Source organism: Manis pentadactyla, chromosome 14 (assembly GCF_030020395.1).
Source record: "Manis pentadactyla isolate mManPen7 chromosome 14, mManPen7.hap1, whole genome shotgun sequence".
In the NCBI taxonomy this organism is placed as follows: Eukaryota; Metazoa; Chordata; class Mammalia; order Pholidota; family Manidae; genus Manis; species Manis pentadactyla.
Window position 1 is genome coordinate 6,744,537 of NC_080032.1, and position 27,359 is coordinate 6,771,895.

General features: G+C 55.1%; 1 protein-coding gene and 1 long non-coding RNA gene across 7 annotated transcripts in view; one reads left to right on the top strand and one right to left on the bottom strand.

Annotated features, from left to right (window-relative positions):
* Positions 1-1,887: 1,887 nt before the first annotated feature.
* Positions 1,888-19,693, top strand: PATZ1 (POZ/BTB and AT hook containing zinc finger 1). Of its 5 annotated transcripts, none has more exons than XM_057492348.1 (5): positions 1,888-4,056; positions 5,402-5,465; positions 11,470-11,641; positions 17,326-17,463; positions 18,878-19,693. In XM_057492348.1, exons 1-5 carry the CDS (start codon positions 2,789-2,791, stop codon positions 19,294-19,296), a joined length of 2,061 nt encoding a protein of 686 aa, XP_057348331.1. In that variant the 5' UTR covers positions 1,888-2,788; the 3' UTR covers positions 19,297-19,693. The 5 variants fall into 5 exon arrangements, with proteins under 5 accessions (XP_057348331.1, XP_057348332.1, XP_057348335.1 ...); XM_057492349.1 differs by having other exon boundaries at positions 18,881-19,693; XM_057492352.1 differs by having other exon boundaries at positions 17,391-17,463; positions 18,878-19,099.
* LOC130680840 (uncharacterized) overlaps positions 10,019-27,359 on the bottom strand; it is a 37,171-nt gene continuing 19,830 nt past the window's right edge. The window contains exons 3-5 of one of the 2 annotated variants that reach the window (XR_008993872.1): positions 26,252-26,391; positions 22,308-22,554; positions 10,019-10,397 (exon numbers count right to left, since the gene is read on the bottom strand). This is a non-coding gene — a long non-coding RNA (uncharacterized LOC130680840). Of the gene's footprint in view, positions 10,398-22,307; positions 22,555-25,358; positions 26,392-27,359 lie in introns of both variants that reach the window. The other variant, XR_008993873.1, reaches the window with a different exon arrangement.

Sequence of the window (27,359 nt, forward strand, 5' to 3'; positions counted from 1 at the left end):
AGCCACTGAGGGGTTCCAAAAGCCACTGGTAAGAAAGGGGCACACTTGCATTAACTGGTTGGATTTCTGGCTCTACCACTGTGTGGCATTGGGCAAGTCACTCATTTTCCTCAATTTCTTCAGCAGTAGAATGGAAGTATCTTTATCTACCTTAGAGAATTTTTATATACCGTAGGCACTCAAAAATCAGATCCCTTTCCTCTTCCTTTGCCGCTGCTCCCCCAACATCACTCGAACACAGAAATTGCCGGCTCCTGGAATCCAGCCAAGAATCTCTGCGCTGTGGCTCAGAGAAGTTAAGGCACTAGCCCTAGGTGACAGGGCCAGTTCGGGCTTAGAACACGGACCGCCTGGCTCCAGTCCAGGAAACTTAACCTCAAACCTCAGTTTCATTTATTCTCTCCAAGAGGCATTTGGCACCTACTATGCCCTAGGAAGGGTGGAGGCATGAAGGAGAGACCCAGCCCAGAACGTGGGTGCTGTGCAGACAAGACCTTGAATCCTCATCACTTCACGAGACAGGTGCTGCTGTCCCGTGTACATATTGAGAAACTGACTCCGTTTACCTGAGGCTCAGAGAGGTTAAGTGACTGGCACAACACACATCCTGAGAGCGGAGGTCTCGAATTCGAACTCGGTCCTCCCGCTGCGCCACGCCCGGAAGCCCCCGGAGCGCGAGGCTCGGCACTCACACTCACCCGCCGGGCGCGCGGCGGTGGGAATCCCGAGCGGAGCTGGAAGCCGGGACCGTTCATTTGCATGCTAATACCCAGAATGCTTTTCCCCCAGCACACTGCTTCTCTTAATGGGAGCGCTCAGTTTGGAGCCGTGGAAAGTTTGGAACACACACTTCGCTCCCGCTTTTCAACTGTGGGAACTTCCCGCCCGCACGCGCGGTGCCTGCAGCCCGAGCTTCCAGTCGGCTGGCGGGCGACGGCCGCCAGCGCTTCCCGAGCAGGCAAAGCTCCCTGTCCAACTCGCAGCGACATCCCCGGGCCGGCCAGGGACAAAGCGCCCAGGCCTGCCGGCGGGGCCCATGACTTGAGCGCTAGGCGACTTGGTGGACTTCGGGCGCTGGGGATGCTCCCGGCCTCAGGAGGCCAAAGTACTCTCCCCAGACCCTCCTCCTTCCCTGGGGGCTGCGGGGGTGCGCGAGTATCCCTGCTCCTGTCCATCGCCCCTGCCTCTATGTTGCCGCCTCCCTAAGCGGATGACTTCCCGCTCCCTGGGGCACAAAGCTCGGTGTGTGGTGGTCTGGGCAGAGGCTGGACGACGGCCTCATTTCCCCAGCTCTCCCGGGCGCGCAGCCCCTTCCATTCGGTCATTGAGCGGGGTTCAGAAGCAGCTCCGGAGGTTCGGCCTGCCCCTGAGCCAGGACTCCGGGCCCTCTCCGGGGTTGGGAGTGGGGAGGAGGTCGCAGGCGACTTCAGGGGTTTTCGCACATCAAAGGGGGGCTCCGAAGGGTAGCTGACGCCCACTCGGCTTACGGTAGCTCATCGCAGGCTGGGGCTGGGGGGTCCAGAACTGCACCCCTCGGTACCCCATCCCCCGTCCCGTCCGTTCGCCGCCACTCTCGGCAGGGCGGGAGGGGCAGTGGAAGCTGGTTTGCTAGCTTGGCGCTTCGTTTGCATTGGTCCGGGGGTGCTGAGACTGCAGCCCCCGGCCCCGCGGGCGGGGTGGGGAGGCGGGGGCCGGACGGGGGCTCAGTCTGAGCCAGCATTGGCGGAGCTGGGGAATGGGGAGGGGGGGCAGGAAGCGGAGGGAGCGGAGCTGCGAGGGGGGGGGTGTATAAATAGGGAAGGGGGGACGTGCATCCTCGGCTGGGTGAGGGGGGGGCGCTGGGCACAAAGAAAGTGGAAAGTTTGCTGCGCCGGGCGGCCGGGTCCAGGGATCTGGGTGCGCACGTGCAGGGCCGGGGGCACCGGGGGCCCCCACGCCGAGCTCGCCGTTTGTTTTTTTTCCTGCAAGCGAGAGGGGGGGTGTTGTTGGTATCGCCCCCTCCTTCTCCTCCCCCCAGGGGTGAAAGTGCAAGAGGAAGTGCAGCCGCTGCCATCTTTCCTCCGCTCCGAACACACGGAGGCCGGGGCCGCAGCGCTGCCGCTCTGCAGCCGCCTTCGCCTGGTCCCGGGAAGGGCCCACCCTGCCGCCGCCGCCGCTCGCTCGCTCCAGTCTTCGCGGCCGCCACCGCCCGCCAGGCTCCGGGATCCAGCCCGCGCTGCCGCCCCGTGCGCGCCCCGCCGCCGCCGCCTTCGCCTTTTGTTTCCTCCACTCCGGCGCCCCCGCCCCGGCTCGCGCTTTGCAGGGGACGCAGCGCGCGCCCCCAGCGGGCCCGGGAAAAGCCGCGGCGCGCGCGCCTGCGCGGCAAACCCCTCCTCCTCCTACTTCTCCTCCCCGCGCGCGCGCGCTCCTCTTGGCTGCGCGCCGGCGCCGCCTGGCGGGCGGGAGGGGAGGTGGTAGGCGCGTTTTCAGGAGGGGCGCACCTCTTTGCTCGCGTACCCCCCGGAGGTAGATCCAGAAGGGGAGGTGGGCGGGCGGAGAGAGGAGAGGAGAAGAGCGGGCGATACAGCAGGAGTGGGGGTAGCTATGTGGGGGGTGGTGCGCTCTGCTGTCTAGACAGTCCGATCCGGGCAGGGGGCGTGTGCGCTCGGCGCACCTGCGAGACTACAGAGCCCCAGGCCGGCACGTGTGGATAGTGTAGACGTCCACAGCGCCCTGTTTCTTGCCAGCGTAGAGAAAGCGAGGGGGGCGGGCAAGTCGCGGCCCTGTTTGTGGGGAGGGGGCGGCGGCCATGGAGCGGGTGAACGACGCTTCCTGCGGCCCGTCGGGCTGCTACACCTACCAGGTGAGCAGGCACAGCACGGAGATGCTGCACAACCTGAACCAGCAGCGCAAAAACGGCGGGCGCTTCTGCGACGTGCTACTGCGGGTGGGCGATGAGAGTTTTCCAGCGCACCGCGCCGTGCTAGCTGCCTGCAGCGAGTACTTTGAGTCGGTGTTCAGCGCCCAGTTGGGCGATGGAGCTGCGGACGGGGGTCCCACTGACGTGGGGGGCGCGGCGGCGACCCCAGGCGGTGGGGCAGGGGGCAGCCGGGAGCTTGAGATGCACACCATCAGCTCCAAGGTGTTTGGGGACATCCTGGACTTCGCCTACACTTCCCGCATTGTGGTTCGCCTGGAGAGCTTCCCCGAGCTCATGACGGCTGCCAAGTTCCTGCTGATGAGGTCGGTCATTGAGATCTGCCAGGAAGTCATCAAACAGTCTAATGTGCAGATCCTGGTGCCCCCTGCCAGGGCCGACATCATGCTCTTTCGTCCCCCTGGGACCTCGGACTTGGGCTTCCCTTTGGACATGACCAACGGGGCAGCTTTGGCAGCCAACAGCAATGGCATTGCAGGCAGCATGCAGCCCGAGGAGGAAGCAGCCCGGGCGGCTGGTGCAGCCATTGCGAGCCAAGCCCCCCTGCCTGTGTTACCTGGGGTGGACCGCTTGCCCATGGTGGCTGGACCCCTGTCCCCCCAACTGCTGACTTCCCCATTCCCCAATGTGGCATCTAGTGCTCCTCCCCTGACTGGCAAGCGAGGCCGGGGTCGCCCAAGGAAGGCCAACCTGCTGGACTCAATGTTCGGGTCCCCGGGGGGCCTGAGGGAGGCAGGCATCCTTCCATGCGGCCTGTGTGGGAAGGTGTTCACTGATGCCAACCGGCTTCGGCAGCATGAGGCCCAGCATGGTGTCACCAGCCTCCAGTTGGGCTACATCGACCTTCCAACTCCGAGGCTGGGTGAAAATGGGCTACCCATCTCTGAGGACCCTGATGGACCCCGAAAGAGGAGCCGGACCAGGAAGCAGGTGGCATGTGAGATCTGCGGCAAGATCTTCCGTGATGTGTACCATCTCAATCGGCACAAGCTTTCTCACTCGGGGGAGAAACCCTATTCCTGCCCCGTGTGTGGGCTGCGGTTCAAGAGAAAAGATCGCATGTCCTACCACGTGCGGTCCCACGATGGGTCGGTGGGCAAGCCCTACATCTGCCAGAGCTGCGGGAAAGGCTTCTCCAGGTGAGGAATGGTGCCCCCGCCATGATCTGTCCTATTCCTGACCCATGGGACAGCTCCTTGCCACAACCTGGGGGTGGGTGGGACTTGTGGGGATCACTTGACCTTATGGGGTCATGTTGGGTATGGGGAGACTTTTAAAGGCCCCGGTTTTGAGATGATGTGGCCAAGGGCTGCTTTCTCTTCCGTCGGGAAGTTCTCTGGTAATAGGCGTGCCCTACCATCTTCCTGCAGGCCCTGTGGGAAGGGGCCGGATTCCTCAGACCACAGCCACCAGGCCTCACCATTCTTCTCCCTGGGCTCCTTTGTGTTTCCTGCACCAGGCATGGGGCCCCCTCTGGGGGCGGGAGGCTGGGCTCCTCCAGCGACTTTCCTCGCTTGAATGGCTGCCGAGGGAGGCACTGAAACAAGTGCATCTGGGACTCCTTACGCTCCTGCGCCACCAGGCCCCCACCACCACAGCACTGGTGATCCTGGATTGCTGGAGCCAGGCTTTGCCCCTCACGGCCCCCTGGGATCACAGGGCACAGAGCTTGGCACCCAGAGTCTCTTAACACCAACACCCAAATCTTTGACCTGCTCTGACCGGCCCCTTTATGCTTTCAGGATGGCAAGGAAGCGGGACAGGATGTCCTACTAGGTTGGTTTTTTAGTGAGCCTGGTAGGGAACTGACAACTTGTCTGGGAGCAGAAGGTTCTGTTTTTCTTCTTGAGGGAATATTCAGTATTAAAGGCTGGTTTTAACTTGCCTGGACACTGAGGACCTTGTGAGTGGGAACCTAGGGATGGAGAACTCCCTCAGAGGGGCCCCAGCTAGGAACCAGTTTTACCGGTCAGGCAGCCCCTGCCCACCTGCTCTGGCGGGCATATGGTTTATCAGCCCAGCTGGGGACTTAAGGCTCCATCCCTTGGCCTCTGGGGACTGAATTCCATCCGGGTGGCATTCACCGGCTGACATGGCGGGAGAGGCTGGGGGAGGGGATCCCGAGTTTCTAAGGAGCTTTAGTCCGGACAATGCATCACACACACCCCCTCCCGGAAAGGCTGCAGCAAGGCAGCCCTGTTTCATTCTAAAGCCACTTCCTCAGGTCCTGGAAATCATTGAGTTTCTGGTGGGGGGAAGTGGGCAGGCGAGGTCAGACAAACGCTCACTTCCCTTCCCTTCCAGATAAAACCAGGGCAGAGGGGCCTGGGCCTGGGGAACGGGAGCTGGGTGGCCACTTTGTCGTGCTGGGGTGGGGAGGAGGGAGTCCTCTCCAGCATTGTGGGTGGGGGGCTGTGGTCATGTTTGGTGGCCCCATCTTTGGAGGTCTTGTTCTAAAGTCTCTCTTGGTTCTCTCTTTTCCAGGCCCGATCACTTGAATGGACATATCAAGCAGGTGCACACTTCTGAGCGGCCTCACAAGTGTCAGGTAGGGGCTGGGCCAGAGCGGAGATGGGCTAAAGAATGCTGTTCTCACAGCCGCGGCCATGAGCCAGCTGATGCGTGTGCTGGGCCGGCTGACTGACCACCGCTTTGCACACCTCCCCCTCCGCCCCTCCACCCTCCGTCTGCTCTCCTCCTTTGTTCTTCCCCTGGCCCCCTCCCCGCCACCGCTGATGTCCCCTCCTTTCTGGTTGCTGGGTCCTGGTTCCCACCCCGTCTGTCTTCGCTCTGTTGCTTGGCTTTCCTCTCCTGGCGTTTGCCAGGTCCTTGGATGGTGGGCCACATTGCACAAGTGTTGTCTTGGGGGCACTGGCACCCCACTGGGCCTGGCTTCTGGTTCCCAGCAGTTTGCAAGGGTCACCATGAGGAGGGAAGGGTTCATAAAGGGCTCTTGGTGGTCCAGCCAGTAGCTCTTCCCCTTGTCTCCAGGCAGCCTGAGTTTCTGGGTACCCTCAGCACAAGGCAGTGGCATGGGGAGGGGGTGGGCAGAGCAGGGGCAAAGGAGGTGGGAAGTAGGTGGTCTCATCTCTGAGCAGTGGCACGTGTTTAATCTTTCCTGAGCCACGTGTGCAAACAGCCAGGGCTTCTGAGGAGCAGAGAGCAAGGTGGTTTCCTCCTTTGAGCTCTTTGTGTAACAGTAGGTAGAGAAGGCTAGGTGAGATTCTCACCCTTGGTTTGTCTGCTTGAACAATATCTGGGGGCCCTGTGGCACCCAGGAAGTTGAATTTCCTCTCCTGGCCACTAAGCATTCCTGTGTGGGTGGAAAACATGCTTCTGTCTTCTCCTTGATTACCTTCCCTCTCCCGTGCCAAGTTCCCACCATCTGATGGGGAAATATAGTTGTGGGGTGCTCATTACAACCTCCCTACAATCTGCATCTCTTTATTCTGTTGGTGGCAAGCAGGGAGGGTTCCGGGAGATCTGTAGGGAGGAACGGCCGCACTGTCGGGAGGGCAGGAGCTCCTGAGGGTCACGTGTGAATGGTGTTCACACACCGCCGGCTAGATGGCCTCCCCGGAGGACCACAACCCCAGGGGTGGGCCTGCTGGGACCCGTCTGTGCCTCGCTGCCTTCTCTCTGTCTCTGATCCTCTCATCACCGAGCACATTCTGACTCACCCAGGTAGTGTGCTGAGCAGCCGGCAGAGTAGGAGGAGTCCAGAGGGCAGTGGGGGTGTGCCCGGTGGCCTGGGGGGGTAACCTGCACTCTCTGCCCTTTTTCCAGGTGTGGGTTGGGAGCAGCAGCGGCCTGCCGCCCCTGGAATCTCTTCCTAGCGACCTGCCATCATGGGACTTTGCCCAGCCTGCTTTGTGGAGGTCGTCCCATTCGGTTCCTGACACCGCCTTTTCCCTTTCTCTTAAAAAATCATTCCCAGCCCTTGAAAACCTGGGCCCAGCACACTCCACCAACGCTCTCTTCTGCTCAGCCCCACCAGGATATCTGAGGCAGGGCTGGACTGCCCCAGAGGGCAGCCGGGCCTTTACCCAGTGGCCTGTAGGCTAGCCTGGGCCCCCGAGAGGGTTTGCTGTGGAGGGGGCTGGAAGTGGCGGTCGCTCTGAGACCCCTGCTCTGGGGAGAGCCCAGCAGAGTGGTTCCTGCCCACCACCCAGGTCCTTCCTGGGTGACTTGGATCTTTTCGAACTCAGGGGCCCCAGGTGGGGGTAGCAAGGAGCTCCTTTCTGGGTCCCCCATAGCCTCCAGGTTCTTTCTGGGTTCTCTTGGCTTTTTTTCCCCTTTAACAGATGGAACCCCTGGGTGTTTGTCCTTGCCTGAGTGATTTTGGAGGTTGGTGCTTTCTGGAGAGCTAAGCCACTGGCTTATATGCTTTCCCACTCCTGGTACCACCTCCCCTGAGGCGAGGGATTTCTAGAATGGGGCCTGGCCACCCCTCCCCCTACTCTGGGAGTGAATCCCCTGCCACAGGAGACTTTGGTTCAATGCCAACTGGGTCAGCTGGGCTGCCCTCTCCCCTTCCCACTCAGACAGCTCCTGCTTTCATTTCTGGCTAGTGAATTAGACTTTTGTGTTTTTAAGGTTTATTAGCAGGTCTGCTCAGGAACTAGACTAACCAGTGGCTTTATATTGGGTCACCCAATATATGGCTTTGGGGGCTGATGAAGCAGATGTAGACCCTCCTCGGATCCCAGTGGTGTCCCCGTTAGCCCTGCAGGCTCCGCGGGGAAAACAGGAGTGATGATAAAAGTTTTCATTCTAACATTTGAGGCTTTGTGTGTTTTGTCCTTGGTCTGTGTCATAACACTGACATCATTGTCCCTCAGTGTGCGAGCCTGTTCCTACCCTGTTCCTCCAAACACACATTCTCAGACCTGCTGGCCCCTTAGCCAGAGGTCCTCTGATGATGACCCAGCAGGTGGAGACATGCTGGCTCCCATGCGCTGGGCTGGCCAGGTGTGCCTGGGCTTGGTTAAACAGCAGGGGCATCTGTTTTGCATGGTGGGTATTCTGAAAGCATCAGAGGGAAAGAGACAGCTCTCTGGGAGTTGATTCCTTGGGCCTCTGGCAGCGCTGGGCCTGGGCTGTCCTCCTTGCCACTTCCTGATGCCACAGAGAACAAAAGGGTCCAGTTGCAGAGACTGGTGCCACAGTTTGAGTGAAAAGGCCGACCGAACATCGGGGCACATGGCCTCAGGCTTGGCAGTGATACACAAGTCTCCTTGGGGCTGGCCGGGGTGTCCTTACCTGGCCCAGATGCACCTGGCCTGCTGACTACATGAGTGCAGTGGGCTGGGCCATTCTCTGCACATCCTTCAGTTCAGCCTGAAGCTGAGCGGCTAGAGCAGCTCAGACTTCTCCCATTGCTTCCAGTGGCCCCACTTCTCAGGGGCTCATTGGGATGGTGTGGGCTGGAGGTTTAGCTCATTAGAGAAGGCAGGAATTGAGGTGGCAACAAGGGAGCTGACACCCACAAGCAGAAGGGGGCCAGTGAGGCCCATCGAGCTGGTCCTCTGTGCATTGCCCTAAGGCTTTTCCAGAATTGTGGAAGAGGCTGCTAGACTTCAAAGGACACCAAAGGTCGTGTGAGCTCTAGTGTTCCTGGTACCATTTGGGCCCCCTTCCTGAGCTGCTCAACTCTTGGGAAGAGCAGCTTTTGGAATTCTGCGATGGGGAGAAACGAGTGAGAGAGGGACTCACTTGAGTGGTGATGACCAGAGGCGGCCGAGGCTCAGGGTGGCTGGGCTGAGGCCCAGCACGCGTGCCTCCTGACAGCAGCAGGCTGCCTGCACACAGGGTCATGGGTGGCAGCAGCCCCTCCGAGCACCACCACGATCAGAGCATGCTACCGCTGGCTCACTCTTGTCCCGCCAGGGCCCCTCTGTCTTCTGGAAGAAAGGCCCCTCTGCCTTTCTACTGGGGAACCCCAGCCTGGAAGCTCCAGGTGCTCCCTGAGGTCTCTTCCTTAGACACTCTTCTGTGTCCCTCCTCTCCTGGGTCGTGTGACATGGCTCTTTCTGTGCGGTGTTGTCAGAACTTCTGGTGGGCCTAGACTTGGACTCCTACATTTTCACAAATCCCCAAGAAAATCTGGGGTCTCCAGCCATGAAGGGTCAGTTCTGGCACAGAGGATTCAACAATCACTTCAGCTTGACTTCCTAACACAGTGAAAGTTTTTGTTCTGTTTGTGTTTTTCTTTCCCAGCAGCAGATTTACATTCCTAATTATATTTGCTCAGGCTAACGTTAGCTTTCATTCCTTGAGAGATACTCAGTGGAGGATGGGTGGGGAAGTCAGCCTGGTCTGGGATTTTAATTTTTCTTAGCTAATCACTCAAATGGATAATCCACCTCTCCCAGGGACTGTGAAGACAGAATCCTGAATGTGTGCTTTAAGCTGCATTTTCTTACACCTGGTCCATGTTTGGTTCCTTTGAGTTTGGAGGTGCAGACCACACTGCCTCTCATTGGAGGGGTGGTCCTTGGGTCACGGGCTCTTATCTCCTGATAATGACAGGTGCACCTCTCTCCCCTGAGGGGTTTGCAGCTCCCCTTGTTCTGGCTGACAGGCTGGCAGGCTGGGTGGAAGATGCAAAGATTTTCCCCTCACTGTGGCCTGTGATTGATTGGGTCATGAGGCCCTTGACTTAAGCTGGGGCCCACCTGTGGCCATGAGGCCAGATGCCCCTGATGGTTTCTGAGTCACCTAGCCACTTGAGTTTTTCTGCACAGAGCCTGTCACCTCTCCCTATCAGGGGAGTCTGGCTACCAAGTACACTGCCAAGAAGTGTCAGCACCTTTCACTCCCCAGAAGCCATCTCTACTGAGTCTAAGCTGGGAAGAGCACAGGCTTAGGGCTGGCTGACACTCCTGCTGTCCCTGTCCTCCTGGGGCCTGTGTCCGCCCAGCTGTGAATCAGGGACAATGGAGTACCTGAGGGTAGCCGGGAGGACTGGGAGGGTACCAGCCTGGTGGTGCTGAGCGTTTTAGACTGCCGCTTTCTGTAGTAGCGGAGTCGTGTGCTTTGGGCAGTCACTTTCTAAACCTAGCTCCCTCATTCATCAAATTAATAAACTCAATATATAAATAAGATAAAAGTAGTATTTCATTAGTGTAAATTGTTCTGTTCAACTTTGAAACATGACATAAAAGATACAAAATTGCAAGGCTTCTCCTGACGCACAGACGCTTGATATCAGGGCCATGGCAATGGTGTCTTCAGCGCCCACTGTATCACAAACGTTTGTTTCTTGCTTTGATTGTACAGTAGGAAGGTAGACAAACATTTGTACGTGGTGACAGTGTTCAGACACCTTGAGGTCTTGGGATCTCGGGACGTGCTTCTGTTAAACAAAGACAGCAGGAGCAGCGCAATTTTAGCACATTCATGGGGTGGCAGGTCTTCAGTGGGTTAATGTAAGATCTGTAATGCACTTAAAAGGTGAATGTTGCTTCCTCTTGGAGTTCTAAAGCAGTAAACAGGCACACATAGAGAAAAGAAATGAGTCAAACTTGACTAGAACACCCCCATGGTTCCAAAATAACTTGAAAGTCGCCAGACTGAACTCTCCTGCGGGCTTCCCTGACTGCCGTGCCCTCCAAGGCTGGGCTGCCTGTGCACCCCCAGCTGAGGAAGGGCTGTTGTGGGGACATCAGGCTGAGCCTGGGGCAGGCCCTTGGGTGTAGGAAATGCCCAGGGGCTTGGGGCTGACCTTCAGCTCCCAAGTCCCTGCCCTGGGATGCGGCTGTGAGTTCGTGCTCATGCCACAGCCTTCTATGGCCACTCTCTTGGAGGGTGGCAACAGAGCCTGCCTCGGAGGGCTGCCCTCAGGAAGGATGGCATGAGACCAGTGCCTCTCGAAGGCTGAGCATGTGGGCTCAGTCAGTGCAGGGAAGTATCGCCATCCTTGTTACTGCCAGCACTTGCCGGACTTACCAGTTTACAAGGCACCCGCAGCCCGTGGCCCTCCTCTCTGCCACTCCTCACGCCAGCAGAATTGATGCTATCATTTTATGGGCTGCTTTTCCCATACAAACCCAAGAGAATATCATGAAGAGCAGTGTCTATGCTTTGTCCTGCCTTTCCATTTCCTTGTGGCCATCACTTCTGAATAAAGTGAATAGATATAAAGCAACGAGGGGAGACCCCAGATGGAGAACAGGAAGATGGGCCTGTTTAAATGCCAGTAACTTCTGTGAACTCACTTATCCACAATGCACCTGAAGTCAATTTGTAATGTTTAAAAATGAGCAAATGCCTGATCTTCATCTTCTGGAGGAGTGTAGAACTCAGCGTGCCATGTCCTGGGCATGTTGTGGCAGCCCCTTGGAGCCAACAGTTCCACCTCGGGTGTCCTCTGAGGGGGCATCATGGGAAATAAGAGCGGCTTACGTGGCACCTTGGGGAGAAAGCCTGGGCCACATTCTGAAGCTGTCTTTATACAGGGAGTCCGTGTGTGAGCCAGGAACGGTGTGCTTGGTGGGGAGGCAGGGGTGTAATACCAGCTTTCACCTCATCTGTTTCCTTTCTGCCCCCAGACCTGCAATGCTTCTTTTGCCACCCGAGACCGCCTGCGCTCCCACCTGGCCTGTCATGAAGACAAGGTGCCCTGCCAGGTGTGTGGGAAGTACCTACGAGCAGCATACATGGCAGACCACCTGAAGAAACACAGCGAGGGGCCCAGCAACTTCTGCAGCATCTGTAACCGAGGTAATCTCCCTGCCGCTTCCTCACTTCCAGAGGATGGGCCTGAGTTTGTGTGGGAGGCCAGGGGTGTCTTGACCCCCCTGCCTCAGGCTCCACTCTGCACAGCTGGCCCTCCCGCCCCACCCAACGGTGAACACCTTTATTGCCCAGCTAGCTGTCTTGGGGTCTTGGAATGAGAGTTCCCAGGAGATCAGCAGGTGGGGACAGGAGGAATGAATGTTGTTCCCAAGCCTGGGCTCCTCCTGCACCTGCTGCTCAGGCATCAGGATGGATGCATTTTGTAGATGCCACTGAACTACTGAGGTTGGTAGGACAGTCATTAGGACCCAAGACGTGGGAGAAAAGGGGGTCCTACTGGAGAGCATTTGCTGGCTGATTTATTGGCATGTGAGAATTGCAGCCAGGGAAGAAGGTTGAGTCTGGAGATGGACAAGGGGGGGAAAGTGTGTAGTGCAAACGAGCCCACACTCAGGTAGGCTGTGGCCTTGAGAGGGAAGTGGACGGTGTTCCAGCAGGGCAGCAGGTGGTTCTTGCGGCCAGCGTCGGCCTGGGTGGCGTCTGGCTCTGTGGCCCCAGTGTTGTGTTGGATGAAGTCAGGTCTGTCCCTAAACTTCTGCCAGGGCTCCCTGGCTGACGGAAGGGCTGAGGCTTGTGTTTTTTCAAGCACAGTGTCAGTGAAGGAGGCTTGCGCCGTATCTGTGCCGAAGGAGGTCCGGGCGGCTGTCTGTGGTGGGCGTAAGGATGCCTCTGCGTGGTGTGCTTGCTTCGGCCAGGTGGGGACACGCTGGGAAGGCCTGTGTGCTGTGATGCTCCAGTGCTTCTGCAAGTCTTGGGTGTGACTTAGTGGACTGAGCACTGAACCAGGAGTCTTGGGACCCAGGATTTAGTCTCAGCCTCTTCCACCTTGCCCTACTCTGTGACCTTGAGCTCTGCCTTCCCTTCTCTAATCCTCAGTTTCTTCATCTCTTAAATGGGGTTAAGAACACCCACCTTGCCCACCTCCCAGGGTTGTTGGGAGGATCCCTGGAAACAAGGTAGGTGAAGGCTCTCTGAACCCCACAAGGAGCTGCACGCTGGGGAAGCCCCGTCCTTACACTTCATAATGGTGTTAGGAAAGATGCGGCTCACAGACACTGGCTTGGGCCAGGCACAACACCCCTCAGCCCCTGGCTGGAACTGTTAGTTGCCTGTGCTGCGTCCATGTACCGTGAGGTCACTGGTGGAGGGAGACTGCTGAGTAGCTGGGTGTCCTTGGTGCCCTGGAGCTGGGTCCCTCCCTGGGGCTGCACCCTTGGGGTTTGCATTGAAAGCTGCTTGGATGTTGATATGTGTACCACCAGGAAACCTGCTGTGAAAGCCAGGAAGTGGTAATAAAAGCTACTTAAGCATCTGTCCTGTTTTCTGACACATCAGTAGAGCCCTTTCTGGCTGGACCGTCCCATGGGGAGTGAGCAGTAGAGTTGTGCGTGCAGGAAGTTATCAGGCTGAAGCTGACCATTTCGCTTGCAGCTGCCCCAGCTCTTATCTTGCTTCATCCTAACCTGGCTTCCTGAAAGCATCCCAAACAACTCTCACCCTGATGCAACATGCCATTTGCAGGTGTTTGGTTAAGTTTTCAGGGCTGAAGTTCTCAGCCTGAGAACTGGGATCAGAGACCAGAAGCCAGTGGGAGTGGAGAAGGTTGCTCCTGAGCACGCTCAGAGGGAGAGCCTGGCCCTGTGCACAGAGTACGGCAGGAACAGGACGGCAGACCCAGGGCCACAGCCCCTGTGTGCCAGCTCAGGAGGAAAGAAGAGCTGAGAGCCGCAAGAACCACGGTGAAAGTCAACCAAGTCAGGAGAAAGTTGATATGGCAAAGCCAACAACTGAATGTCAGGATTTGTTTCTCCTGGGCCGGTAAGAGGGTGTGGGCAGCAGCCACAGGCTACGTGACTGGGGCGGAGCACCGGAGGAGTAAAACCAGAGCCCAGCTCTTCTCAGAGAAGCCCAGCCAAGGTCTGGATGGTAGGCTAAACAGCTTGAGGTCCCAGAGTTGGAGCAGGGAATCCCATTCCCCTAAGAAGACAAAAGGGCTCTGATCCGAACTCAGAAGGAAGAGAAACAATTTGGGTGTTTATCAGAAGAGGAGGAATAGGATTCTGCCTACTCCTGGACTCATTTCTTGGTCAAAATCAAAGAGACTCCCCCCAGAAAAAAAAAAAAAAGAGTAAGAAGAAGGTCGTTTTTCCGGGAAGAGGATGAGGACACTACAGACACTGAGCCACTGGAATCAGCATGTGGAAGGTCATTCCTGCCCAGGCCATCCTTTGCCCTGCCCACCACCGATGCAAATCCAGGAGGAGCTGCGCAGACACAGGAATGTTCTCATCTCTTCAAGGGTTCAAGCAAAGTCTGATCAGCCAGCTGGTCAGAGGAGGTGAATATGTAAATGTCCTCTGAGATCCTTCAATCCCAATTCTTAGCAATCAGCTACCTATAAATCTGCCTTTTTTCAGTCATAGTCACACAGCTCTTGCTCTTGAAGAATGGGAAAGAGGGGAGGCAGCCTGACTGATGTAGGCCCTCACTTGAAACAGATGACCTTGTCTTTGAGAGACAGATCAGGATGTGAGTCATACCGTCGGTAGGGGAAGATAATTTGCAGATGGCTTGAAAAGCTTGTTCCCTCATTTTCAACTTGAGGAAGTCAGTTGAGTTGATCAGTGGGAAAGAGAGATGAACTTGGTAGATGATCACCATTGTCTTCCTTTCTTTTTAAATCTCTGTAGCAGGGCTGTTGTATATATGCATATGTTATTCCTAGGAGGAAGAGGGAATCCGCCTTTGACAGAGGTAACATTTGGGCTCAAACATTACCACTTAAAAGGTAGGGGAACCCTCGTCCCAGTCAGAAAGGAGCAAACAGGTGGTTGCTCATGGGCTCAGATAGCCTGCCGTTCCCCTCCAGACCTCCTTAGTGCCCCTCCTACACTGCTCAGTCAAGCGTGGCCCCACCAAGGGTCAGAAACCCCTGCATGGGTGCGGGACTTGGAAAGGAGGATTTGCTTCTGGAACGCAGATTGCAGCAAGACCGGGCAAGAAAATGCAACGGAGGGGGCAGAGCCTCTTGGTGTTAAATTCATCATCTGTGGAGCGTGCCGGAGGGTGGCTCTTGGTTGTGGTCACATGCACGCCCAGTGTCTCCATCATTCTGATGCCTGGATCAAGCTGCCTCTTTGGTTCTTGGTTAATAAGTGGTGAATGGGCAGGTGAGTTCAGAATTCCAGCCAAATATTTCTGGCTTCCAAGATGTGTCCTTCTTATAAGCCATCTTCTGTTTTATCCCAACATTTGGCTGCTGAGTTGCTCTGTGTTTAAATTCTGGGCTGGAAGTGGGCAGCTGTGGATCCCCTCCTACCATCCCGCCTTGTGCTTTTGCTATAGATAGTGCGGTCTGCAGCTGGGGTAAAGTCCAGAGGACCTAGCCATGTGTTTTCAGACTGTTTTTCAGGAGAACACAGCAAATTCTCACGGAGCATCTGCTGTATTCCCCTGACACGGTTCTTCCCACAAGGAGTAAATATATTAATTCCTGGTGCTCCTTCCCGCCTTCCCTGTCCCCTTTTTATTGCAATGGACCTGCCCTGATAAGCCACCGAAAGGGCTGCATACCACTCCAGAGGCCTCATACGAGGTTAAAAGACAAAGAAAAAAAATTCCCGTCTAATGTGGTATCCTCCTGTCATCAGAAAGTCCTGACATCTCACGCTGGTTGCCAGGGGCTGAAGCACAGCCTCAGGGACAGGGCCCTGTCCTCTTTCCCATTAGCCTTGTCTGTTCCTTCTCTTCCCTGACAACAACCCCCTCTTAGGAATGCCTTCTTAGGACCCCTTTAAGCCAGCCTGTGCCCTGTGACTGGCCCCAAGCCGATCACTCGGTTACAACACAGGACAACTCACTCTACCAGGCAGGGCAGGGCACCCGCATGTGGCCCAGGGGGGGTCTGTAGTAGCTGAGTCAGGAAAGGAAGGAAGGAAAATTCACTCAGTCCATCATTTCCTCCAGAAGCACAAACTGCCGCTGTCAGGGGCGTGTTTGTTAAAGAAGTTACCCACAGGTCAGGCCCCATCTGAAAGCGGCTCCCACTCTAACTTGCCAATATAGCAGAGAAATATATGAGTGTAAATGGTGATAGTGAAACCTATTGTAAAAGTTGAAGGGATGTTTTTAGGGCCAGGGCCAAGGCACAGGAACCATTAGAGAGTCTTCCCAATTGTTGATGACATGTGGTGGCACATGGTCCCCGGGTTGGAGTCCAGGCTTTGCCATTTACTAGCTGTACCTGTGACTTACTTCCACTAAGCCTCTTGTGTCCCCATCTAGAGAACAGGTCCGATAATTCCCAGCTCATAGGGTGTTGGGGGAATTCTGCACAATACTGCATGCAACTGCTGGGCCCTGGCACACCATCACTTGCTGAAGGTGAACGTTTATTACAGTTCCAGCAGCATATGAAAGGCCATGCCAAGTCAGGCATTTTCAAACAAGTCTTGTGCAGACAGTACATAGTACTCTCTGGCCTCTGAGCTATGAGGAGTGGGTCCCACTGTTATACTGTAACTATAAAAGGGAATAAAAGTACTTGAGAATGTGTCAGTGAGATCTGGAGTGGATTGATTAAAGGGACACCATCAGGGCCCTGGTGCTTCAAATGGGCCTCACGCTAAAAAGCCTCAGCTCCTGCTGGAGGCATCTCTGACCCTTGAGTGTGGTGGGGTTCGGTGACACGGCTCCTTCCTGCGAAACCCAAGTCAATATCCTCTGACCGGCCCACTGGGCTCCATATCCTCAGACTCATGGCTGGTGTGGAAATTGGCCCAAGATCTTCTCTTTCCAGCTTGAGATACCGCACGCCTCAAACTGATCGGAGCATCTGGGTTGGGCTGGAGCCGCTCCCCACAAATAAAGACAAAGATTATCTGAGTTTCTTCCGTTTGTGAACCTGCTGGATGCTCCAAAACTGAACCAGGAAGACCACCATGCATAAGGGATGACTGGCCCTTTAGCATAACTTCCTTTTTTTGTTGTTCTTCAAAAGGGCTCAACAGACACTAAATCCAGATTATTCTGAAGGTGAGAAAGTTAGCAAGATAGAACATGTCTTAGGTAGAAGAAGGGAAGCTCCTGGAAGCATTCCTTTGGGATTGCCTCTTGCCTCTATCTGGCTTGGGGTGCAGTTTACCTTTACCTGTTAAGCAGCCATTCTGCTGGCTGGAGTTGTGGGGCTGCCCTGGAGGCCTGTGTACTTTTCTGACTACATTTCTAGCTATTGTCCTTACAGCTGGTCTGGGGCTGTGGGACATCTGCTCAAAGCACTCGTTACTAAGGGCCAAGCAAGCCTCGGGGCATTTGGTGTCTGGCCCCAGCAGGAGCAGCTCAGGCCACCCCTCCAGGCTGCTGGCCTGGGCCATCCACTGCCGCTTTGCAGAATGGGATCTGCAGAGAAGCCAGTTTGAGGACTCTGCCACCCTCCGTCCTCAGCCAGGTGGCTCCTGGTTGCAGCCATTTTTGAGCCAAGGAGGGGCCCCCTTCTAGGTGCAGCTGACCTGGGAATGGTAGCCAGAGCGGCCAGAGGACAGAGGCATGGGGGAAGCAGAGAGGTGTCGCTGTGCTGGCCGCGGGATCTCATCTCCTTTTGTCTTGTTTAGGTTTCTCCTCTGCCTCCTACTTAAAGGTCCATGTTAAAACCCACCACGGTGTTCCCCTTCCCCAGGTCTCCAGGCACCAGGAGCCCATCCCGAATGGGGGAGCAGCGTTCCACTGCGCCAGGACCTATGGCAACAAAGGCAAGCGACCCCTTGCTCTGCACTTTGCTTCTCTGCGCAGACTGTGTTGTGGGGGCGCTGGGCCGGGCGTGGGGAGGCGGGAAGGGGCTCGGAGATCTGTGTGGCAGTGGCCTCCAGGACAAAAGTCACAGTGGGCACCTCACTCCAGGGCAGTGAGTGAGGCTTTATTAGGGCACTGCCGAGATCCAGCCCCCGCCTCCTCTTCCCCAGCCCTCCTTCCTTGCCCCTGGCCAGCCCCCACTGTCTGGAGCCCTGCAGGGATACCCGGGGACCAGGGCAGAAAGAGGAGCCCCGCATGAGGAGTCACTCTGGGCTTGAGCATTGCCCGTGGCCCTTTGAGAATGGTGTGGAGCTCCGCCTGAATGCCTTCTTTCATGCGACCCTGTGGGCAGGGGGAGCCAAGGGCTGGCTTCCCCCTTGATAGGGGTGATTGGTTGCTGTTTTGGCTCCTTCTGCAGGGCCTCTGGCTATGTTTGTGATATGCATGGTGGTACATGAGCTACCGGACTGCCTCTGACTCCGTTCAGAGTTCCCGAGGCCCCACCTTCACTTGTTGATTAGGTTGTTCTGTGGTATTTCCAGTTGTTGTTGCCTTGGGGATGATGCCAGGGGCTTGGCAGATGGCAGATGGCAGAGATGGCATGCTCCACGCTCCCATCACAGACCTCCCTTCCCGGCATGGCTCTCTGAACCCAGGCAGGAAAGCCGCTGATTGGCGGAGGTCTCCCAGGCAAAGCGGAGTGATGAGGGTTGTCTCGAGGCCCAGCTTGTCCTGAGCCCTGTGTGGGGGCAGCCAGCCGACTGAGTTGTTCAAAGTTGCTCTTATCTCTGTGATCTGGCCGCTAGGCCCTGGAACAGTTTTGGCAGAAGGAAGGCGGTAAGGGCAGGGCTTGTGTTTGCAGCACTCGGATAAGGATTGGCTTCTGTCTCAACCATCGATGGGGTCTGCCTGGGTTGGGGACCTCACAGGTCTGGTTCTGCCTTGCAAGGGTGCAGCTAGTCTGGTGTGGAGGTGAGGCCACTGCATCATCAGAACAGACATCTTATCCCCAGGGGCAGCCAAGAGAGTGCCTAGAAGTTGGGGTCTTTTCCATTGTTCTGGGCAGAAGCAGTGGAGGTCCCCTCTCCGCATCCCTTCCGTGAAGCAGACTGCGATGGTGGTGAGCGTACACATGCACCTGCGTGAGGAATCCACGGCGAGGGAGGCCGGCAGCCCCAGAGCCCTGCTGTCTCACCCCCGTAGGCACACCAGACTCCCAGACTGACCAGCCGAACCTCTGCGGGTTCTGCCAGGGCAGTGGCTGGCTGTCGGCTGCCCTCCACAGGCCTGTGAGCTGGCCCCTCATGACCCCTCCAGGAGGGGGCCTCTCCAGAGGCTGGCCTCATCTCTCCTCTGTGTTTTGTTTTCTCCTAGAAGGCCAGAAATGCTCACATCAGGATCCGATTGAGAGTTCCGACTCCTACGGCGACCTCTCCGACGCCAGTGACCTGAAGACTCCAGAGAAGCAGAGCGCCAATGGCTCCTTCTCCTGCGACGTGGCAGTCCCCAAAACCAAGACGGAGTCTGACGGGGAGAAGAAGTACCCCTGCCCCGAGTGCGGGAGCTTCTTCCGCTCCAAGTCCTACTTGAACAAACACATCCAGAAGGTGCACGTCCGGGCCCTCGGGGGCCCCCTGGGGGACCTGGGTCCCGCCCTTGGCTCACCTTTCTCTCCCCAGCAGAACATGTCTCTCCTTGAGTCCTTTGGGTTTCAGATTGTCCAGTCGGCGTTTGCATCGTCTTTAGTAGATCCTGAGGTTGACCAGCAGCCCATGGGGCCTGAGGGAAAGTGAGGCAGGTGCCGTGTCCCCGCAGAAGCACCATCGGGGATTGCCGAGACATGCTGTGAATGCGGAGGGAGTGATGTCCTTGGGTTCTGTAGCTGAGAGGTTTTTATTCGTTTCTAACCCCTCCCCTCCAAGCCCTATCACCTCACTCCCGCCACCTTTTATGGTCTTTAGAAATAGATTCTCACCCGATCTTCTGCAGAAAGATCTGTGAGATCTGGTATGGGACAAGGGCAGAAAGCACGACATCAGCCTCCAAGGCTACACCAGTCCTGGTTTCTCTAAAGGGCAGAAGCTGGGACTGCTGATGCCTCTGTCTTAGTGACCCTGGTCCCAAACCCCAGCCTGATGACATTCTGGGACCTCAGTGACTTTGGTCCCCTCCCACTTCTCTAACCCCTCACTCCCCCTTCTCATCTCCCTTGAAAGAAACCACAGTAGGGTCTCCACCCACTCACACAATGCTGATGCCCAACTGTTTTTAAGGAAGCTGGAAGCCTACCGCATCCCATGGACCATGGGGTGAGTGTCCTCTGAGAGGCCCCTGAGCATGACCTTTGACCTGGAGGGCCCCAGGCCTTTATGACCGTGACCTGGAGGCTAGCATTTTCTACTAGGACAAGCTCAGCTACTGAGGACACCTCTACCCCAAATTCCAGTTCTTATGTGATTTTAACCATTCAACTTGCTGTTGGGTTTTAATTCTCTAATTATTATTATTGTTATTATTTTTTAGGACCAGTTGTAGTGAATTGCTACTGAAAGCTATCCCAGGTGATACAGAGCTCTTTGTAAAACGCAGTCACACGTTAGGGTTAGTATTAAACTTTGTTTAGATGTACCATAAATAACTTGGCTAGTTGATTGTTTGAAGTCTATGGGAGAAATAGTTTTATGAAAAATTTAAAAAATGCCAGTCTGGTCAGGGAGGTAGGGAGTTTCAATGCTGTTGGGGGCCAGGAAGGGAGGAGAGCTGGCAGGTGGTGACATTGTGTGCCTCGGTTGTGTCACTCGTGAGCAAGCCCAGGGCGACCTGGTGATGTGAATCCATCTGATGAGACTGTATTAAAAATGTTAGTACATCACTGTTTGCTCCCCTGAGTCCGGTGTGTCAGCCATGGAGTATTTTGGACCTGAAGGGTAGGCGGTCGACACCCCTAGACCTGCAGGGGGTGGGATCCCAGGGTGTCTCTCTTCCTCCCTCTTCACTGCGCCGGTGCTGTTGGGGCCAAGAGGCAAGTGGCCCCATGAGGACTTAGCTGCTGGCTTGGACAGGTAAGGGCCACAAGCAGGAAACAGTCTCTATCACATGGCGGGTGGGAAATCACAAAGCAAGTTGGCTGGTGCTTCCTCCAGAACACTACTTACCTGGAGGTCTGAGCAGCAAGAGGAGGTGCCCCTGCCTGCCCCCCAGTCTCCACATCTTCCTGAGTACCCTTGCCCTTCAAGCCATGGGGAGAAAAGCTGTGCAGAGCATGGGTACATAAAAGCAGAATGACTTCTCTTGTCATGGTCAAGGGTAAAGAGCCTGAGCCCTGACTGTCCAGCTCCACCGTCTGCTCAGTGTCAACCTTGGGCTGAGCTCTGAGCCTCAGTTTCCTCAGTAAACATGCAGGGGAAACTAAGGCAGTCATCAGCTGAATTCTCTGTCCCTACTTCCCAGCAGAGCCTGTGAGGCTGCTTCCATTACTCTCCCCCACCTGCAGGGGAGCAAATGGGCTCTGAGGGGTGGAGGCACCCCCCTGCATCCCGCACTGGGCCTCAGAGTGAGTGGCAAAGCCAGGACTCGAGCTCAGGTCTGTCCTCTGGCTTTAGAACCTTCATTCGTAAGCTCCAGTGACCGTGCCATTGCCCACATGTAAGCCCCACCACCACGCGTGGCTCAGAGCGGGCTGTTACCCTGCTGTACCCTCAGGACCAGGGCCTGCCCCACACAGAGGAAGCACACCACGGAGGAGTCAGGGTCAGTGCCAGAGGGAGTTCCCCGAGCTGTGAGTAAGCACATTTCATACTTAGACCGGCCCTCTGGGGTCATCTGCACCCCACTCCAAGCTGGGCCCCACTGTAAGAAGGTGTTCCTGGTACCAGCAGCAGCCCGGTGGCCTTGCTCCAGGCAGAGCTGTCACACCAGGGAACCTGTCAGCTACAACCAAAGGACGTGGACCAACCCTGGGGCACTGGCCTCACCTGCCAAGGCAGTGATTACTTGTCTCTGCTCCTGACAGAGGTGCAGGAAGCCCTTTAGCACCAAGGCACCCCAGTACATATGGCTACATAGAAATTTGACCACTAACAGCCAAGTGTGGGACCAGGGGCCTGGCAGGTTTGGGCTGTGGCCGGTCTCAGGACATACTTTCTGAGATGCTTTTTACAATTCTGGCAATTCTGTAAGCCTCAACTTCCTTATGTGTAAAGTGGAGATGACAGCACCAACTGAGGAGGGTACAGTGAGGATCAGTAATGTCTCTTAGGTGCTGGGCACAAACCAGGCTCCCCACAGGTGTGAGGTAGCTGCAGCCCCTTCCCTGGCCCCCTCTCTGCCTTTCTCCCTCCAGGGCCTTGGGGGACCCCCAAAACTGACTTTCCACGGCAGCGTGCCTCACTGGGATTTCCCTAGCTCCAATCCCATACTCCTGCTTGTGTGCCCCTTAGTGGGCTACAAGTCTCCACTTGTGCTTTCAGCTTGCATTTATCAGACCTTTACTTATGCCAGCCTCAGTCACATCCTATTCCCAACCACAGGAACTGTAATCATAATGACACATTCAGTGTTTACTCAGTGCCAGGTGCCTTCTAAACCCTTTACTCATACTAGAATTCATTTTGTCCTCATAATCGCCCAAAAAGGTAGGCACTATTTTTATAATTTAAGCAACTTGCTTCGAACAACAGCTTTAAATAGTGCAGAGGCTCTGAACCAGTGGGCCGAGCCCGTTTCATTACCGCCCCATTATGCCTTTACCACGGCCACCCTCCACCTGCAGGCTCTTCCTCAGTGCTCTGTGCCCGGGTCTCACCCTTGCCGCCACTGCCTCTCCCGCCGTGCTCTTCTGACCCCTCTGCAGCACTGCTCCGGCCCCTTCCTAGGGTCGTGGTCGCTGTGTCTGCTTCGTGGGGGTCTCCAGAGCCAGCCAGCTGGAGGCAGACCCAGCGCCCCCACTTTCCAGCTGGTGGCCTGTGGCAGTTGTGCCTCCATTTCCTTGTGGCCGGTGAGGACAGCAGTTCTTATTCACATGGGCGCCTGAGGATTATGTGGGCCGATACCTGTAAAGCACATTAGGAAACCCTCTAAAAGCTCCCTTTTCGTTTCCCTGCATTCTCTCCTCCACCAGACTACACCCGCACAGGTGAACTTTGTAAGGAGCCAGATGGTAAACATTTTACATTTCCAGCTTTGTAAGCCATATAGTCTCAGTCGCAGCTACTCAACTCGTTGGCCCAGAGCAGCCAGGCCCAGACAGCAGTGAACCACGGGCATGGCTATGTTCATAAGACCTCACTGATGGACTCTGAAATTTGGATTTTATATAGTTTTTACATGTTACAAAATCTTCTTTTGATTTTTTCACCACCACTTAAAAATTTAAAAACCATTCTTAGCTCATAGGCTGTACAAAAATAGGTAGCAGGCTGGATTTGGCCCCCAGGCCAGAGTTTGCTGCCTGACTTACAAGACAGGCTGCTCTTCTGCTTCCCCAGGCCCTTTCCTGGTTGCAGAGCTTGGGTTTCACCCAGACTCCGGACGCAGCCCACCACAGGCTCATGGTTCATGGGGATGAAACTGATCTGACACCCAGAGCTTGTCATTTCTTGGTCTGCGCATCGGTCCATCGATCCATGCAGAGGGCAATGCCACGCGCCCCAACCAAAGCTGCCCAAGGCACTCAGAGCCCACACAAAGGGCCTAAAACGCTCAGAATGGACCTGCCCACCCAGTTCACCCACCCTGTTTTCTGGGCATTTTGTCTTCATTCATGTCTCCTTCTGGAGGAAGAGGCAGAGGAAGAAGGACCCGGGGAAGAAGGTAGGCAGGGGGCCGGCAGAAGGACGGAGTGGGAGAGCGGTGAACGAGGCCAGCGCCGAATCCTGTTGCTGTCTGTGACGTTCTTTCCGGTGGCTTATCTACCTCTGCTTTCTGGCTTTCCTGGAAGGCTTGTGCTCTGACCACCAGGGAGGAAGGAGGGCTGCAGCTCAGGGCCCCTTGCAGGAGGAAATGCCTCTCAGGCTGAGTGACAATAGTCAGCACTCATCCTAAAGTCACCCCAAAACTCACCAGCATCTCGTGAATCCCTCCTGGCCCTTGGAGGAAGCGAGTTGGTGGGATTTCCAATTCACATGATCATGCCTGGGCACCCAGCACCTGGCAGCAGGCACTCCAGAACTCGCCCACTGTGGCCACCTGCCCGACCCTCCTCTGGGCCTCTCAAGAGTGGGGGTGCCTGCTAGTCCCTGTGAAGTGACTATCGCTGAGGATGTGGAGGGGGAGGGTAAAATGGTCAATGTCTGGATCTGCATGTCTTGCCGAATGGCTGAGAGAGGAAATGCCAAATACTTATCTTAGAGGCTAATCCATCCTTACAAAACAAGTTTCCTTTGAGAACAAGGCAGTGAGGAGGTAGGTGCCTCTGAATAAAGTTCTTTGTATCACTGTGGAAGGGCACAAGAGAAAACTAACTTATTTTGCTTCAGGGAATGTCTGCTGCCCTCCCTAAATCGGGTGCCTGCCCCATGGCCAGTACCCGCCAGGTGAGGCCAAAGCCCGTGGCAGCACTGGAAAGGAGACCACATGGTTACAGACATCTCCCTCCCTCCTGCAGAGGCACTCCTGGTTTTCTCTTCTGAGTCAAATTCTGTGCCCTGAGCTGGCTGAATGCTTTAGTGTTCATGTTAAGGAGTTCAAACCCCATGAGTGGCAGGATCTGTGTTTTATCTTTTCCCAGTTTTTCTTTGGATGATGATAAACTGCTCTTCATGTAGTTTTCCTCTACTGGGCAAGTCCCCATCTCTTGCCTCCCTGAGGAACTCTTGTTCAAAAGCACAGCTCAAATGGCCCACATTTGCACAGCTTTCCCTGCCCCCTCCAGAAGGGAGACAGCTTTCATTATGATATCACTACCACATGCCATGAACTGTCAGGTGCCTTACAGACATCAACAGCCCAATGGGGCAGGTACTGTTCTCAGTGAGACCCAGAGAGGTCAAGTAATCGCTCTGTCACTCAGCTGGAAAGTGACAGCCAAGACTCGAATCCTGAGCTGTCTGACTGCAGACCCCAGGACCCATCACTGTTTCTTCCCCTGTACCATCTTCCTATTCTGCAGGACATTTCTACTTTTGCATCATCTTTCTATGGCTCTCCTTCCCCATATGAAATCAAGTTTCTTTGCAAATGGGTTCATGCAAAGATAATTAATCTCTGTATCTCAAATGCCTAGAACAGTGCTTGGCACTTAGCAGCCACTGATTGACTCAACACACATTGTGGGTGGCTGCTGCATGCTAAGACTTAGTTCCTGGTGCTTAAGCATACAGAGTAGTACAGGACATGGACATAACACATAAACAAATATCTATACCACAAGAAAGAATGTGACATGAGAGGTGAGGGGAAATAAAGGCTCTGATGGTTTGGAGAAGGATGAGATGCTGGTCAGGATTGAGAAGGTGGTGGCCTTAGAGCATGACCCTGGAGCACACTTAGGACTTGGACGTGTAGGAATGAGTGTGTGCGTGTGTGTGTTGGTGGGTGGTGGGGTCAGGGGGTGGGGGTGGGTGCGGTAGGGGGGCTCAGACAACAGAGAACATGAGCAAACTTGCCCTTGAAGTCCTAATACCAGCTGACAAAGTGACAGATCCCTTCATGTCACTGATGGAGAGAAGGGCCATTTCAGACTGTGCAGGGGCTACTGAAGAAAGCTGGCCAGCCATCAGCTTGTGGAGAAAAGCTAATCGGGGCAATGTGGGGGCCAGTTTGGGTGATGAACAAAGATAATTTCCTAGGGGAGTTCTGCTGCCAGCTTTTAAATAACAAATATTGTCTCATTAAAACAATCACTACCACCACTTACCGAGCACAAACAGCTGTGAGTGTCATGATCCTGACAGATGCAGCTATCTGTATTTCACAAATAACAAAACTGAGGCTCAGAAGTCTAGCACAGAATTAAAAGCCTGAGATTTAGAGTCAGAAGACCTTGGTTCCATGGCTCACTCTTACTTTCGTTTATTGATGGCAGAACTTTTTTGGAAAATAATTTGTTAGAATTTAATTTATCAAGAGTCTAGAAACTTTTTGTTCATGTCCCTAAATCAGTAATTCTGCTTGTAGGGAGCTATCTATAATAGGAGCTACAGTAATCCTAAAAAGCTTAACACACACAGATGTATGTAATATGAGGAAGAAGCCTAAAGCTCTGGTTCTTATACAACCATTTAAAAATGATGATTACAACAAATGCTTAATACGTGAGAAATGTTTATGTTAAAAGTGGTTATGAAACAATGAAACTGCCTTGGTAGTAAGATCTGAACAATGTTAAAAAGATGCATGGAAAAAGACTGGAAGGAAATGAAACTACAGGGACATCTCATCCTGTATACATGTAGAGTTTTTAAATCTTTTTCAGTAGCTGCCCTCAGTGACACGGTGGTCAATACCTTTTTCTCACTGGGTAGGCTTACTGATAGATGCCACAGGTTCTTAGCTCCTTTGGAAATAGAATAGTCTCCTTCTGCCATTTAATTGATTTTAAATGTTTACATAAATAAAAATATTCTTAAAATATCCATCTCAAGCTCCCCTCAAAGTTCTTGCCCTGCTTCCCCCAGGGAAGCTAGACGTGGCCATGGCCCAAGTGGTTTGAGCAGGGGGGTTGGCGGCACGTGGCCCACCGTCCACCACGCCCTACCCACTCCTCTCTGGGAGGGCCGGGGACAAGGCTGGGAGGGGAGGGCTTCCTACCTGACAGCCTTGGGGAGCGGTGGCCTCTCTGTTGACTGGCTACTGCTCTGCGAGGCTGACCGACCGCTGTCCTCCCCTGTGTGGCAGCATCCCAGACTGGCTGCCTTGTGCAGAACCTTTGAGAATCGCAGCAGCCTCCCCTGTAAAATGGACGAAAACAAGCTACCTTATGAGGGTGAGGTACACGGGAATGCTTCCACCTGCAAAGCACCATATAAACATGACTAGCTATTATTAATATTCCTTTGAGGAGCCTATTATTTGAAATGTCTGCTATTATTTGAAGTGGACATCTCCACTTGGAGACCCGAAAGGTATTTTACTTAATAGTTAGAGCCGGTGAATTTCCCCTCAGCCCTGCCCTTCCCCCAGTCTTGCCCCTCTCAGGAAAGGGCACTGCCATTCTTCCAGTGCTGAGGCCAGAGCGCTTGGAGGTGGCCTTGGCTCTCTCCTTCCCGCACGCCCAGCATCCAGCCCATCGGCAGACCTTGCTGGCTGCGCTTTTCAACCATGTCCACAAGCAACCTTTTCTTCCCACTTCACTGCCGCACCCGAGGCACCTCACCGCCCTCCGGCTGCTGTCCTCCAGCCTAGGGCCCTTCTCCGCCCCTGCCTCCCTGTGCTCAGTCCCCACGCTGCAGCCAGGGTGAGCCTTTTTAAACAAGTCAGTCAGCACTACTTTGGGCTCCAGACCCTCCAGTGGCTTTCCACCACTTCAAAGCGAAATCCAAAGCCCTTGCCAAGGTGTGCAGTCTGGCCCCTGGTCTTCTCGCTGACCCAGCCCCAGCCACACAGGCCTCCCCACTCGTCCTCCCACCAGCCAGGCATGCTCCTGGCTCACGGCCTTTGTACTCTCTTTAGTCCCTCTGCCAGGAATACTCTTCAGCGTCACGGGGCTTGTTCCCTCACCTCAGCAGAATTGTTTTCCTCCATCACCACATTTAAAACCACACACTCCTACCCAACCCTTTCCCTGCTGTTTCTTCCTTGCACACAGCACCCCCAGCATAGCACATATTTGTTTACAGTCTGCTTTTTCCCATGTGAATGCGGGGCTCTGCCCACAGCTACAATCCCAGCACCCGGTATAGAAATGAATTTCTTCCAA